Source organism: Zootoca vivipara, chromosome Z1, assembly GCF_965207765.1.
Source record: "Zootoca vivipara chromosome Z1, rZooViv2.hap1.1, whole genome shotgun sequence".
In the NCBI taxonomy this organism is placed as follows: Eukaryota; Metazoa; Chordata; class Lepidosauria; order Squamata; family Lacertidae; genus Zootoca; species Zootoca vivipara.
The window spans coordinates 49,760,028-49,775,209 of record NC_142583.1 but is presented as its reverse complement, the minus strand read 5'-3'; the positions used below and the strand labels follow the sequence as shown (position 1 = coordinate 49,775,209).

At 42.1% G+C, this 15,182-nt stretch overlaps 1 protein-coding gene across 34 annotated transcripts in view; it reads left to right on the top strand.

Annotated features, from left to right (window-relative positions):
* ANK2 (ankyrin 2) overlaps positions 1-15,182 on the top strand; it is a 316,546-nt gene that overhangs the window by 217,146 nt on the left and 84,218 nt on the right. For all 34 annotated transcript variants that reach the window (XM_088660422.1, XM_088660406.1, XM_088660416.1 and 31 more), the window contains 4 exons: positions 1,111-1,209; positions 3,943-4,041; positions 10,791-10,889; positions 11,582-11,779. In XM_088660422.1, the coding sequence (XP_088516548.1) occupies positions 1,111-1,209; positions 3,943-4,041; positions 10,791-10,889; positions 11,582-11,779 (495 nt within the window). The remainder of the gene's footprint in view (positions 1-1,110; positions 1,210-3,942; positions 4,042-10,790; positions 10,890-11,581; positions 11,780-15,182) is intronic.

Genomic DNA, 15,182 nt, shown 5'->3' with positions numbered 1-15,182 from the left:
TGCTAATATGCTTTGGTGAAGAAAACATTAATCTTCTAACCAAAGCAGTACTTAAATTTGCCATGGAAATGAATGGGCAAGTGTCTCCATTTGGTCTCAAGAACCATCTGGGTTTTGTGATCATATGCCAGCGTTTCTCAACCGGTGTTCCGCAGCATACTACTGTGCCGCGAGACGCTGGCTGGTGTGCCGCGACGAGAAGGGCGATTTGCATTGTCACGTCGCTGACCCGCCGGAAAGGACACGCCCTTCTCGTCGCCGCACGGCGTGGCAAAATTTAGAGTCGGCATCCAGCCTGAGGCCAGAGAGGGCGCCGCTGCCGCCGCCTGGGGAAGAGGAGGCAGGCGGGGAAGGCTGCGCAGGGCTTCCCTTCGCCGGGCCAGAGCGGCGGCGGCTGCCTGGGGCAGCTGGGAGGGAGGCGGCGGCAGCTGCGCACCCATGTCTGCCCGCCTGGGGTCTGTGCATGCCGTCTAACGTGTCCCCGCTCGCTCCGCAGGCTCTGCGCCTGGTGGGTCTGCCTGGCTACCGCGCAGCAGTTCTTCAGTGGCATGCTTTACGTCTCCCCTCCAAACTAAACTAAATATAGGGCGGCACAGAGTTGGTGTGCCGCGGGATTTTTTTTCATAGAACAAGTGTGCCGTGGCCCAAAAAAGGTTGAGAAACACTGTCATATACTATCAAAACTTTGAAGGGCTTATAAGGAATGATTAGGAAACCCAGACAGAATAGACCTCTTTTCAAGGAGACCATAGTGAGGGGAGGGGACTGGTGCCAGGTGAAAGCTTGCCTCATTGTTAGCTAGGTCAAATGAGCTGGGGAAGTCCAGATGGTGAAGTGACTCTTCTGAGCATGCTCAGAAGCATCGTTTCTTGCTAGAATCAAGGGATTTGTCATTTTTCCTTGGTAGAAGACCCAGAGAAGGTTGTTTTTTGTTGTCTGTTAATAAAAATGGAAAAACCCAGATATTAAACTGGAAAATAGTGCTTTTGGTTACCTGTTGCAGGAAGGAGTCACAGTAACTCTTCTGTTTATAATAATAGCTTTAAAAAGTTAAATGCTTCCTTATGTAAAAATTGGTGCATTCTGATTAAGACCGTTTCTTTTTTGCAGAGTGGATTCACACCTTTGCACATAGCAGCACACTATGGAAATGTTAATGTAGCAACACTTCTGCTCAACCGAGGAGCTGTTGTAGACTTCACAGCAAGGGTATGGATTCTTTGCTTTTTTGTGCATGGAGAGAACAATGAAAGGAGGGAGGTCAATGATTGATTCTATGACCTTTCTTTAAATGTTCAAATTAAAACAAAACTAAAAACAATTTCCAAGTCTGTTTTGAAAAATTATGAAAAGTTAATGATTCTTACATTTATTCTTGCAACAAATAAGCCATCCCCCCCCAAAAAAAGTATCAGACTATAATAAATTATCTTTACACAATACACTTCTGTGTAGAGGGAAAGAATGTAAATTTCATGCACATGATTCAGAACACATTGATTGAATTATTAATATAACTTTCGGCATTCTTAAAAAAACCCTTTGTTGTAGCAGATACCTTATGCTCATTAGTCTGTTCACATATGTACTTTGCACACAAGCTCCAACTCTTTAATATTCTTTAATGCTTAAGATATGTAGTATATACTGTTCACATTGCAGTTCAGCTACTGGCCATATGCAGATAGAAGCAGGCTTCTGCACACGTATTTCTACGCTTCCTTAATAACTTCCTTGTTCATATGAATGTCCTACTTGAATGCTGTAGCTAACATTGAAGGCCCTGCTGTGTGTCACTTGCCATTGAGTAAACGATAGTTAGCCAGGAATAGAGCCTTTTCTACTGTGGCACCTGCTTTATGGAATGTTTTAATTTATTAATGGGATTTGTACCGCACCCTTCCTCTAGAAGGAATCCTTCTGGCTCCTTCTCTACTTGCTTTATAACGGGCAGTGGAAAGTACTTTTACAGTGTGAGTGTGCCTTTTAATTCCACAGCAGTGCCATCATACATGTCCAAGTTCTCAATGGGGCCTACTTCCAGGAAACAATGTATAGGCTTCTATCCCAAATTAAATGTACATGGTAACGGGTTTATGTGGGCTTTTAAACTTTCACTGGATGTTGATGATTAAAAAGGGTAGTTTTGTTTTGACAAATGTTGTCAGTCCCTTTGAATATCTTTTAAGTGGGAATTCAATACCACCACCAAGTAAAAGAAATAAATCAGTGTCGGGCAATTGGTCCTCTCCCTAGGCCATTTCCCCTTGCTTTTCCTGCACTCCTCACCAGCCTTGCTCTGTGCCCACCTCGGTGTTTTGTAATAATGCTTCTTGCTTGCTGGATGGAGAGGTGTGGGTGTACAAAAGCCCCTGGTTTTTGCATGGCTGTAATACAGCCTACTTTGCCAAGGTAAGAGTCACATCCATTGCTACACCCACTTTTGCCTTTAGCTCTGCCTGTTACTGGCATGTGGATCTCAGAAGGTTCCCCTCAAGAGAATGTGGTCCTCAAACTGAAAAAAGATTCCCCACACCTGCTCTGCAGGTGTCCTGGGCATGTTTCCTCCCAGCACCCCAGCTGCTGGGATTATGTACAAATAACAGCTGTTCAGGACATGGAGATGTATTTAAGCTACAGTCCTGGGAGGAAATCCTGCTGATCTTACTTCTGAGGAGGCATGCATAGAATTGAGCTATTAGTTAGACTTGTTCCCCCATCTTGCCACTGAACAGCTGAAAACTTGATTGCCAATTGCCTGAAAGGGTCACCCTTGGCTGCTGCATGCACAATACAAATGAATAAGGTTTTAAGGGTTGCTTTTTCTTAATATTTTATTTATTTACATGGTTTCTATCTCACACCTTCAACAGTGTGTTCCCAGGATGACTAACAATTTAGCAAGAAGCAACTAAGATACAATTTGAAAAAATAGAAGAAAGAAAATACACCATACAACAAAATGTAGAAAATAATAAAATACTGTGTACAAACTAAACATCTGCATCTTAATATATTTCTGTGTAATGGATTGCTTTTCAAAGCTACTAAAAATTTTGCTGACATGGGAAGTTCCAATGATTTTATATTTTCTTCCTGCTTTCTACAAAGAGACGTAACCCACAGCTGAAATATGTGCAATTGCAATTCCACATGGCAATTGCAAAAAATGGCAATTGCAAAAAATGAAGGATGAGACAAAACCTTCCAACCTAATTAGGACCTTTTTAATGCTGATATTTGTTACAATAATAGGTGTCATTGTGTCTTAGCTAATGTGCTATGATTGTTGCTTTATATTTAAGTATACCAGTATGTTATAAATATTGATTTATTTGTCTTGCATACAGTGTGAATGTGATGTTCGATGTTTGGTGAATGTTTTTGTTGCTGATTAGTAAATCAGTGAAGAACCTCCTGAAGATACACAAAATACCCTTTAAAAGTGCACATTTGAAATTATGTATGCATATTACTCTCATGAGATTTTTGTGCATACATCAACAGAAACATTCGGACCTGCGTTATTGCATTCAAATTAAGTAATTATACTGATTAACAATCAAAATTTCATTAGCTACTAAATGAAGATAAGTGAAATCTTCCATACAAAATTACCACCCCTTCCCAGTTCTCATGAATTAGAACTGTTGTAGTAAACTTCTGTTTATTCAAACAAAATGTTGAAACATAACAGAGATCAGATTCCCTCCCCCCCCCTTCTATAGCTATAAAAATGCATATATTTTAGTTCCATTTAACGGCATTTGCAAATTATTGCTATGGAATTTTTTCTCAAGATAGGACAGTGCTAACTGTTTTCTGTATGCTGTGACACATCCTTGCTTATCTTCTATACTGTATCATGTCAAATCGCAAAGCCATCCCCATTGAACCTCTTCAAGTCCATCATGCTTTTTGTTTGTTCTTTTCATGGTGTAGAATGGAATCACCCCACTGCATGTGGCTTCCAAAAGGGGAAACACAAACATGGTGAAGCTCTTGTTGGATCGTGGAGGGCAGATCGATGCCAAAACCAGGGTGAGTGTTTCTATTCCCTGAATGTCATCCTGCACCTCCTTCCCCCCCCCCCTTTGTTCCTTTGTTGGTTTATGCAGGGATCAGAAATATGAACAGCAATATGCATTCCTTTAGAGAAAGCCATTGAGGAAGCCATTGTTCGCATTAAAGTCTTGAGTCCAAAGTTTTTGTTCTGTGACTGAAAGGAGAATTTCCACTCATGGAAGAGGTTGTTTTACTCATGAAAGGAGTAGCTCTATGAATGGCAATTCCTTCTGTCCACGGAGCAAAAACTTTGGATACTGAATGTTCTTGCTTCACAATTGCTGCTTTACTTGAGTGACGTCTCAAAAATTTATTCAGTGCCACCTGATCTTTCAGAGAAAGCTGTCTGCCCTTGTTGAACTTCTCAGTGAAACTTCCAAGAGTTCCTAGAATTAATTTATAGGCTGTTAACAAGTCAAGTAAGATATGATTGCAGGACTGGGCATCGGACTTCCCATACCCCAACCCATATAAATAAGAGACCAATAAGACTGGTTTGGGGTCATAACAGGCCACAACTTTATTGAATACAGATGAAAGTGGTTTGGCTTGGGGAATAGGGCAATCTAAATACTTCTGGGCCACCCGCCGGAAGTGATACATGGTCAATCCAGGTGGGGGTTCCTAAGATTTACATCAAATAGGGTGACATCTGCAGGGACTGCCATCTGGGGGAGTGCCTTCAGCCTTGGCCTGGGCATGCAAAAATTGCCACTCGCCCCAGATCCCTTTAACGGGATCCCACAGCGTTTGGAGGGGCAGGCGGAGACTACAACCTCCCCTCCATCCAAAACAAAGGATTGCCCCAATGCCCAACCAGTTGTGACAGTTGATATGAGGTAGGCAAAACCCACCGGGTCAGAGCCAATTAGCCCGGTGGGCAAATTCCTACCTGGCCCCATAAAGAACAATGACCACCGTAGCCACAGCAAAGTTATTGACTAGCAGTGTAAACCATGGGTGGATGGGTGGGGAAACCCAGCGCAGGAACAAACAGGCTGTGCCCCAGGTATAGGCTGCTTAAATGGGCAAGGGGCGGCTCCGAGGGAAGCCCACTGTTGGCTCCATTAGCTCCACCCACTGCCTTTGTATTACATGAAATATAAGTGGTTTCAGGGTTTCTTTAGAAGTAAAAGAGAAAGACCTTAGAGCTGAAAAATGGTCTGTGACCCTGGCAAATAATTGCTGGTTGGAGTATCGTGGTTGGAGTATCGGACACTGTGCTTGCATACTAGTGTAGAAAAACAAACAGTTGTGTACGAGAGAGAGAGAGAGAGAGAGAGAGAGAGAGAGAGAGAGAGAGAGAGAGGGAGGGAGGGAGAGATTCATTTGTGTATGGAAGGTAGGCGAGAGCAAGCAAATGCCCTTTTTGATTAAAGAAGCTTCAGTTCTGGGGCAGAGTTACAGACAAAAGTATTTTAAAATCGCAGTTTAGGCATCTATTCTATCCAAGCATGAAAGAACAATGTGATTGCACTGGTCATGCTTTAATTTGTTATACATTATTCCCTATCTTTTGAACATGCTATATTGCTAAACTGGCTAGATCAAAGTGCAGCCTTGCAATATGCGATCTGTATAGGACCCCCTCCAGTTTCTCATAAAGAATCTAATTTTAAAAGTCTTTCATTGTTTGGCTTATCACCCCTGTCAGCTGGGAGTGTCGCTCAAAGCTGCTAGCACACACACACCCACAGAACCTAGTGAGTGTCCCAAAGCACTGGCACCCTAATTCACAGGTTTAACACCGTCCTTTTTCTTCATTCTCAAGGACACTGCTGGCAGCTTCTCAGTGTGGGAGATTCCAGATCTTTGTGGTTTTGTTTGTCAGTGTCACGCTATTGTGGTGGTGTCCTTGTGTCAGGCTTTGATCCATTTATGTCCTCTTTGTCTGCTCTGTCTGCTTAGCTATGGCCATAAGTAAATAGAGCAATAAAAAACAAAATAGGAATGATGTGACACTTGCCAGTTTTCAAGGATACAGTGAGTCTAGCTTCACCATTTGTCAGTTGGAGAAGTGAATAGAAAAGCATCTTTATATCCCAGTGATTTAGTGATCTGTAACCCACTCCAAACAACCAGAAAAGCTGCTGCCTCCTCTTTTGGCTTCAAACATTGCACCCTACCTGGTAGATGGGACTTGGAAGCCAAACTTGTTGTTGTTTAGCCGTTTAGTCGTGTCCGACTCTTCGTGACCCCATGGACCATAGCACGCCAGGCACTCCTGTCTTCCACTGCCTCCCACAGTTTGGTCAAACTCATGTTCGTAGCTTCAAGAACACTGTCCAACCATCTCATCCTCTGTCATCCCCTTCTCCTAGTGCCCTCAATCTTTCCCAACATCAGGGTCTTTTCCAGGGAGTCTTCTCTTCTCATGAGGTGGCCAAAGTATTGGAGCCTCAGCTTCAGGATCTGTCCTTCCAGTGAGCACTCAGGGCTGCTTTCCTTCAGAATGGATAGGTTTGATCTTCTTGCAGTCCATGGGACTCTCAAGAGTCTCCTCCAGCACCATAATTCAAAAGCATCAATTCAATTGGAAGCCAAACTGCACATTACAAACAAGGCAGTTTCTGGAGGGGACAATTACCACCTACTGTTTCTCCATTTCAGCTCACACACTGCAGTTTCCCTCGCTTGTGTGGTTTAAGAAGCATGTTAACTCATGATATGACCATAGGGCTCAGAAGGAGGAAGGAAGACTGTGAGGAGCTTAAACCTTTGGTTTAAGTGCAATACAGAGAATGTGCTTCTCCTTATTTTCTATGGCCAGAACCTTTGCCACAGGCTTTCTGCTGTTGAGGAAAATGTGGCAAACAGCAGAAAACAAAGATGGTATCTGAGTGAACAATACAAAACCAGGGGAAATCACACTTAAACTCAAGGATCATCGACAGACTTCATTAATAAATTTTAATTATGTTTCTTTAAGGGCCTTCCCAATATATCTCTTTAGTGATTGCAGTTAAACACAAACCCACTGAATGTTGCTGTTACACTGAAAGAAAATGGGGCCACCACTCCCTCAGAATTGGCTTTTGATGGTGTGCTTACCAAGCGGAATCAGAGCAGCTTCTGGATTTGTGCCTTTCCTGGACTTTCCACTTCTAGGTCCAAAACATTTGTTTCTTGGGGAACAGCTGACAATTGCTGAACTGATGAACAAGTCCGCCTGCTGTCTGTAAAGCCTGTAAGGCCCTAGAGATTTGCCACAGTACTCTTGTTGCTCTGCTTCCTGGTTGTAGACAGAAAATAGGACCTGGCCATCAAACGGACTGGAATTTTGGCAAGAAGTGAATCTGTCAGTAGAGTCTTACAGCTGGCAGCATGACTCAGTGAGCTGTAGAGCAACTCACGAGTCACAAATTGGTGAGAGGATCTGAATTCAGGTACAGCTATTTGAAGAGATTCCTTCTTTATTCATTAATTTATTTGAAAGCTTTTCTAAACTGCTTAAAAGTTAAAAATCTCTCAGCAGTATACAAAAATAATATAAAAACTATAAAACCGAACCACAGATGTGCTTTTGTAAATTGTCTTGAGTTGGGTATTTTTGCAATCAAGCTGTTTATACATTTTGTTAAATAAAGCTAAAGCTAAATAAATAAATGGAGAAAATGAGACAGATCAAAACAGGAATTCAGAAATAACAGGCCTGGTCAAAAAATTATGTCTTCCTAGAATCATTTAATTTTCCTCACTGTGGGGCTCACTGTGGTTTAATCTGAGTAGGTTTTTCATGATTCAGTAATGAGCTCTGTTTTCACACTGAAGCTGAGCTCTTGTACTCCATATTTTGGTTTTCTCATTTCAGGATACTTGAAGCCTGTGCCTTGATAGGGCACTATTTGAAGGGTGTGCATATTTTCACTAGGTTTCAGTTGCCTTGGGAAGATAGGTAGGGAACAGGGTTACCTTAAAGGCACAGCTGTGCACAAATGGCCTCTCAAAATTCTCCAGCCTGTTGATGAGCAGAGTATTCAGGGCAACCATTTCACCTTTTTTTCCAGCAGGAAGGGCAATTATCCAGCAGTGGATGGGGTTCAATTATCTTTTCCCCGCTTAATTTTGTTTGTTTGTTTGGGAATATGTGTGCATGTTGCTGCTGCCAGCAATGGCAACAACCACTGAGCTGGCACTCCATGGCATTGAGATGGCATTGTTGGGGGGGGTAGGGGGGGCGAAATGGCCAGCCCCACAAATAATAAATTAAACAATCTTAAGATGTCAACACTCTTTTAATAAAGTTATATGTAAACAGGCAGTAGTGTTAAAGGGGGGGAAATAAGCATAAACATTAATTTACAAGGTAAATTCCTGGAAGAATTGATTGATCATGACTTTAAAAAATGCTATGTCAGTTTGTTATGCCTAGTTCCAAAAAGTTACTTTACAAATCTCATTCGCAATTCACTATCATGTCCACAGTAATAATAGAAGCTTGTCTGAAAGGGTTATTGCAGTAGTATGTTTGAGATTAAGTTGGGGAAGAAGAGAGGAAGTGTTTGCTTGCTTGATTTGCTACTTTGCTATACCTTTACTGGTTTGATTGAGGACGTGGTCCTGTAAGGTAGCAGCAAGTTACGTACAGCTTTTATCTAATCTCAGGTGGCTTTCACATTTTGTATAAGAGGGAACCAGAGGAATAAATGGTTTCCCTTGTGTCTCTACTCTATATTTTAGACATTCTTTGGTTAAGCAGTGAAGTTGTGCTACTACAAAACAAGCTAGAAGTTTCATGGCAGCACCTTCAGCAGTGGGAGAACTGAGATCCCTTTGATTACTGGAAACCACTGCCCCACTAGTGTTCCTTCCTAGCCACTGGTGCCAAAGAGAAGCTACACCAGGGCTACATTGAGCTATTATTCTGGTTTTGCTACTTCCAGTGTATTTCTGGGATCCAGAAGCTGTAACTGCAGCAGTCAAGTGACTTTCAGCTAACAAGGATTTATTTTGCGGCTATAGAGCAGGGCTAGGAACCTGTGGCCTGGCAGATGTTGCTGGACAATAGCTGCCATCATTCCTGACAATTGACCATGCTGGCTGTTTCTAATGAGTTGGACTCATGTTAAGCTTGTGGTCCACTAAGACCCCTAGATCCTTTGCACATGTGCTACTGGAATGTCAGGTGCCCCCCATTTTATAATTTTGCAGATGGTTCTTCTTGCCTAAATGTAGAACTTTACATTTGCCCCTATTGAAATTCATTTTGTTAGTTTGAGCCCAGTTCTCCAATCTGTTAAGGTAATCTTGAATCCAAATTCTGTCTTCTGTGGCATTAGCTGCCCCTCCCAGTCTGGTGCCATCTGCTCAATCCCCCATCCATGTCATTTATCAGGATGTTGAGCAACAACGGGCCCAGGACAGAACCCTGCAGCACTCCACTTGTCACTTCTTTCCAGGATAATATGGAACCATTTGGGTTTGGTCAGTCAATCATCTACAAATCCACTTAACATTTACCTTGTTCAACTCACATTTTACTAGCTTCTCTGCAAGAATATCATGAGGGACTTTGTCAAAAAGTCTTACTGAAATCAGCATTCCCTGATCTTTTGATAGATGTGCAGCCAGTGGTTTTACCACTGATGTCACACGTTGTTGGTCACATACTGCCACCAGGAGTCTGGCTGTTGCATTCCACACCAGTTGGAGCTTCTGGCTCATGCTCAAGGGTAGCCCCCCATAGAGTGTGTTTCAGTAATCCAGCCGCAGGGTTCTGAATGCATGGACTACAGAGGTCATTGAGCCTTAAGTTCTATTCCATAGACTTCAATACTTAGTTGCAAGTAACTCTTGCTGAATTGTGTCCTACGGAGTTCATGGGTATGTTTGCAAATCTGTACAAAAACAACATCCAATATGACTTGGGTAAATTTATTTCCTTTTGTGTGCTTTCCTTCTGTCCCTTCATGTAGCAGTGTCTTTCAGAGTTGAGTTTACTTTAAACACAAATATTCTTTCCTCGTTTCTTTGCTCTCCGAGGTCTGGAGTCACCTAGGATGCACTCAGTTCTCTAAATCTTTCATAGACTTGTCTTTTGCTAACCGTCATGTTCAGTGGCAGAGAAGCCTTGCGAGTGCTTTGGGACAGGATGTTCTTCTGCAGCAAAGAGACGGTGCTGTCACAGCAAGTTTGCCAAATGGTTGTTAGGGCCTGCTTGCTTTTCAGCCTTAAATTAAGGCTTCTTCCACTGTTGATTTCATGTTATGCTTTTAAGGTCGTCAATCGCCCTTTTAGTTCCCCCCCTTGCCCAAACCTCCGTAGCACTGTGTTTTTTACCCCTGTTTCAAAAGTAACCTGAGGCAACACAGGTATTCACCATGTATTGTTTTTACCATAAATGCATACAGACAGGAGGGGCAATTCCAAAACAGTGGAGAAAGAGATCGGTAGAAAATGCTCCTTCTCTTTCTTCTGCTTAAGAACTGGGGATTGGTATACATTGCTACAGCCACATGGAAGCTGCTAGGAAATAACTGCCCATAGGGATCGGGAGAGTGGCAGCTTATCGCTTTGGTTACCTGAATTCTGTAATGTCTCTTCATGCTGCATCCTCATAAGTGGTGATGGACCTTGAATGATACCATGTGATTTGAGTGACAGTTAGTTCCCCAAAGATACCCCTCACATTAAAGGCACATATTCTTCATAGGTGAAGAATAATATATTCCATGGGCACAAGTGTTGGGTATGATAAACATTTCACTGTTTTTGCTTTTTTAAAGGATGGACTGACTCCACTTCACTGCGCTGCACGAAGTGGACACGACCAGGTTGTAGAACTGCTCCTAGAACGAGGTGCTCCACTGCTTGCTAGGACCAAGGTGGGTAACTCACAATAGAAGAGACCTATGGCATTTGTCTGGTTTTGAAATATCAAGGTAGTTTACAGTATTTATGCATAAAGCAGAAAATCTGGAATGTAAGTAAGTTGTGGTACAGACATATATGGCAATAATCTGCTGGAATCCTACACATAAAAACAAGCAGACTTTAACTCAGGCCACTACACACCAGCCTGGAGAATGAGGTCTAACTTAGATTGGTGCTTTTGTACTGTCCTTTATGCATAGGAATGCTTTTCTGCATTTTCTCCCACAACCAGGAAGGTGTTTGACAAAGTCACATGAGAATATCTCAGAGGAACCTTGTTCAATTTACATTGCTGGAAATGTGGTAGACAGCAGGTTGGATCCAAATTAGGGATACAGGGGCATTCCCTTGTTTGCCCTCCAAGGGTATGTCACTTTGCATGCATTCCAAGCAAATGTGCACATCTCCTTGAAGGATGTGTACCACTTCTAACCAAATAATTGGGCAATTCCTAGTCAGTGTGCTGTGTTTTTACTATTCCAGTAGGGTCTGCAAGTTATTTTGAAATCTGCTGCAGCAATGGTGCTCACATTATTGGGTATAAATCAGTCATATCTATTAATTTCAATGGGCTCCATGTAAGACTAGCATTGGATACCACCCTGTAGAGTCTGATGCAGTTTTGAACTTTTGCCTTATGCAGAATGGACTCTCTCCGCTTCATATGGCTGCCCAAGGTGACCACGTGGAGTGTGTCAAACACCTACTGCAGCACAAAGCTCCTGTTGATGATGTCACGCTGGATTACTTGACTGCCCTCCATGTTGCTGCACACTGTGGCCACTATCGTGTCACCAAACTTCTGCTGGACAAGAGAGCAAATCCAAATGCTCGTGCTCTGGTAAACTTTTCCTGTACCTCTACTGGAAACACAAGGGGGTCTTTGGACATTCTCCTCCACACATGCAGTGATTGCATGGAAAGGACCCGGTGCTTACTGATCTCTACCCCTGATGTTACCATGCCTACTGCCTCTGCCCCCCAGTGTCCATGCAGCTTGCGTGGGCATTATGGGGGCAGGGACACTTGGACTATGGATGCCAGGGCTGAAGCCAGCAGGCACATGGTTCCCCTTCCTGCTCCACACATTCAGTGTTCATGTGGAGGGGGAGCATCTGCAGAGAGCCACAGTCACATGGATCCAGCTGCTTCTTGTGACTGTCTGAACTCTCCCCATTGCTCCCTGTAATAAAGGGGTACACGGTGCCTTCTGTATTGAAAGGAGTGTGTAGTGAGCTACGCAAATGACAATCTAATGGTTCTAATGTGTGATTCTAGACATTGCGGTCTCTGCCACTGTCTAATAATTCTAATTCAGTAGGTATGTTCACACTGTCTGAACTCACATTTGCTTGTAGGAGGTTGTAGCCTTTTTGAGGGGAGGCAAGGAAACTAGATCTATTAGCAGATGGCTTTGGGCTTCTCTTCCCCTCCCAACCCTCCTCCTCCCCACAAGCCTCCCTTGCCTCGCAGCAAACTATTTATAAGGGCCACTCCATTTCAAAAATAGTTTGTATTATGGTGAACGTCAGTGGTTAAAAATAAAACCCACCAAGTCAATGCAAGCCCCTTGTGTGTGTCCAAGCAGCTCTCTGAATTCTGGCCCAAGTTCTCTGCAGCGCATTAACCATCCTTGCAGCTGCCATATAGTCTCTTTAATATTTTACCACCATGGATTCTAAGGCTGCAATACAACCCTGTTTACACAGAAGTAACCATGAGTTGTCCATTAGGATTGCAGCCTAAGTAGACTCCATCCTATGCTCATTATTAATTGGCATTTAAAACAGGCTGTGTTTGAAATTCAGGTTTCTGGACTGTTAATGTAACTGGCATCAATTGGCTTATGGCTCAGACAGTTCAACTGATATGCCTTTCAAAAGGAAGAATGATGTTTGTATGGTGTATAATAGGTAAACAGTTGTTGTTGATGGCTATTCTCACAACTTTACTTGTATTATTTATTCTAGCTGGTTCACTCATAACTTAAAAGCAACTAAAATTGCAGTTAATTGACTAAAACAGTTCTGTCTGGAAACTACATATAGAGAAGGATCTTTCTTTTTTGATGCTATGTGAACATTTGGTTTAACAGAAGCTGCTAATATCACTTCCTATCAGTTGTCATGTTTGCCTATTTCCAAAACAGGACTTTTTCTAGTTCTGTTTGCCTATTTCCAAAACAAGACTATTTCTGAACTATTTCTAGTTCAGAAATAATTTATCTAAAAATTAAGCAGCTTCACAGTTAACATAAAAAAGAAAAAAGAAAATTATTTTTAAAATGGCACTTTAATTCTTAGTGTCCTCATTCTTTACAGAATTTTGGTGCTTAGTGCTTCTTAAAAAGCCATTTGAATAGCACTGGCCTCCTAGTGGCACAAAGTAATGCACACAACAGCAAGCCTTAATCAAAACCTTGTCACATACGGTATTGAGCTGCATACATCATAGCTGCCAAGTCTCCCGCTGAAAAATGCGGGATCAGCAGTGGCGCGGCACCGGAAGTCGCTTCTACGCATGTCCGGACATGCGTAGAAGCAACTTCTGGTGCCACGCTACCCATGTCTGGGCACCGGAAATCGGGCGGCACTGGCACCCAAAATGGAGCCTCCCTGGCAGGTAGGAAATCCAGGGGATTTACGGGATTTTTTTCCAATCTGGTCTGCCAGCGGGAAATGGTTTAAAATACAGGGGTTTCCCGCAAAAAACGGGAGACTTGGCAGCTATGGCATAATAGATACCTGTACATAATAATCCAACTTGCAACTTGAACTGAAAAAAAGTTGCTTGTGTTGGCTTTCAGTTCATGGTGTCTTTACATGGTGCAACATCCGTGTTTTGGCATCCCACTTCAAATGTTACTTTTGGCATGCCAAATAGTGAATCCTGCAGGGAGTGGCAGAAGCGCATTGCTAACTCACCACAGGTTAAAGCTGCCAAGTGTCAGCCTGAGAAAGGGGTTGCTCATGCTTGCCCTGTCCCCAGAGGTCTGTGAGAGAAAAAGCCCTAGCATATAGCTGTATAAGAAAAGAGTCCTGTTCTCGATTTTTCTTGATAAACCAGATGACTCAGCTTTTATTTTTATTTTATTTATAAAACATACACACCCAATGTATGATTTCACATTTCCAAATGAAACAACAGATAATTCTGGTGTGTTTCAACAGATTTTTAAACTACAGTTGGTACCTCGAGTTACAAACGCCTCAGGTTACAAACGCTTCAGGTTACAAACTCTGCTCACCTGGAAGAGTTACCTCTAGTTGAGAACTTTGCCCCAGGATGAAAATAGAAATTGTGTGCTAGCGGCGCAGCAGCAGCAAGAGGCCCCATTAGCGAAAGCACGCCTCTAGTTAAGAACAGTTTCAGGTTAAGAACGGACCTCTGGAACGAATTAAGTTCGTAACTAGAGGTACCACTGTATTAAATAACTGAACTTAGTCATTAGAGACCAATATCACACCTAAGCTAATTGTCTAAGTGGCTTCAGTCAGGATTGGTGATATTTTTTCATTACCTTTTAGCAACTGTTAGAAAAAGAACAGCCAAGCAACAACATTCATTCTCTCTTCTCTAACACAGGCATTAATTAACTTAGAGTAAATCAGAGATGTGAAGAGATGCCCCCCCTTTTTTCCCTAATATTTAAAACAAAAAGAAGGGGGAAGTTATGGAGTATTTTCTTTTAAAATGGTTATAAGTTAAGGACTTTTCAAAATGCTATTTTAAAATCATAGTGCTGCAAATCATTTAGATCTAACATTCAAAGATAGTCATCTCAGTGATAATGATATTGTTCGTACTACATTTGACAAGACTGTTAAACAAACAACGCTCTCGGGGAATTGTATTATAGAAGACAGAATGGCTATTTGTTGTAGAGCTGAGCCAAAATTTCCCAGAATGAATTTTCCTTAAAACATTTTTTTTTTTAAAAAAATGGTTTATTTAATAATTGTTTAAGAATTCACGAACAGCTTAAAATAAAATATACTTAATATACAATATTTAAGTGGTGAACAGAAGTATTTAAGAATATGAAAAATCAATCATAAAACAAAATCAGGTGGCAAAATGAAAATCCTTCATTGCACATCCTCTGCAAACTGAAAACCAATAACAAATAAACTAGGGAAGGCCCGAGTAACAAAAAAAAGTCAGCAGCATGGATTTAAAGCACAAACTAGAAAGCGCCTGTCTAATCACCAAAGGAATAGAGTTCTATAATACTGGTGCAACCA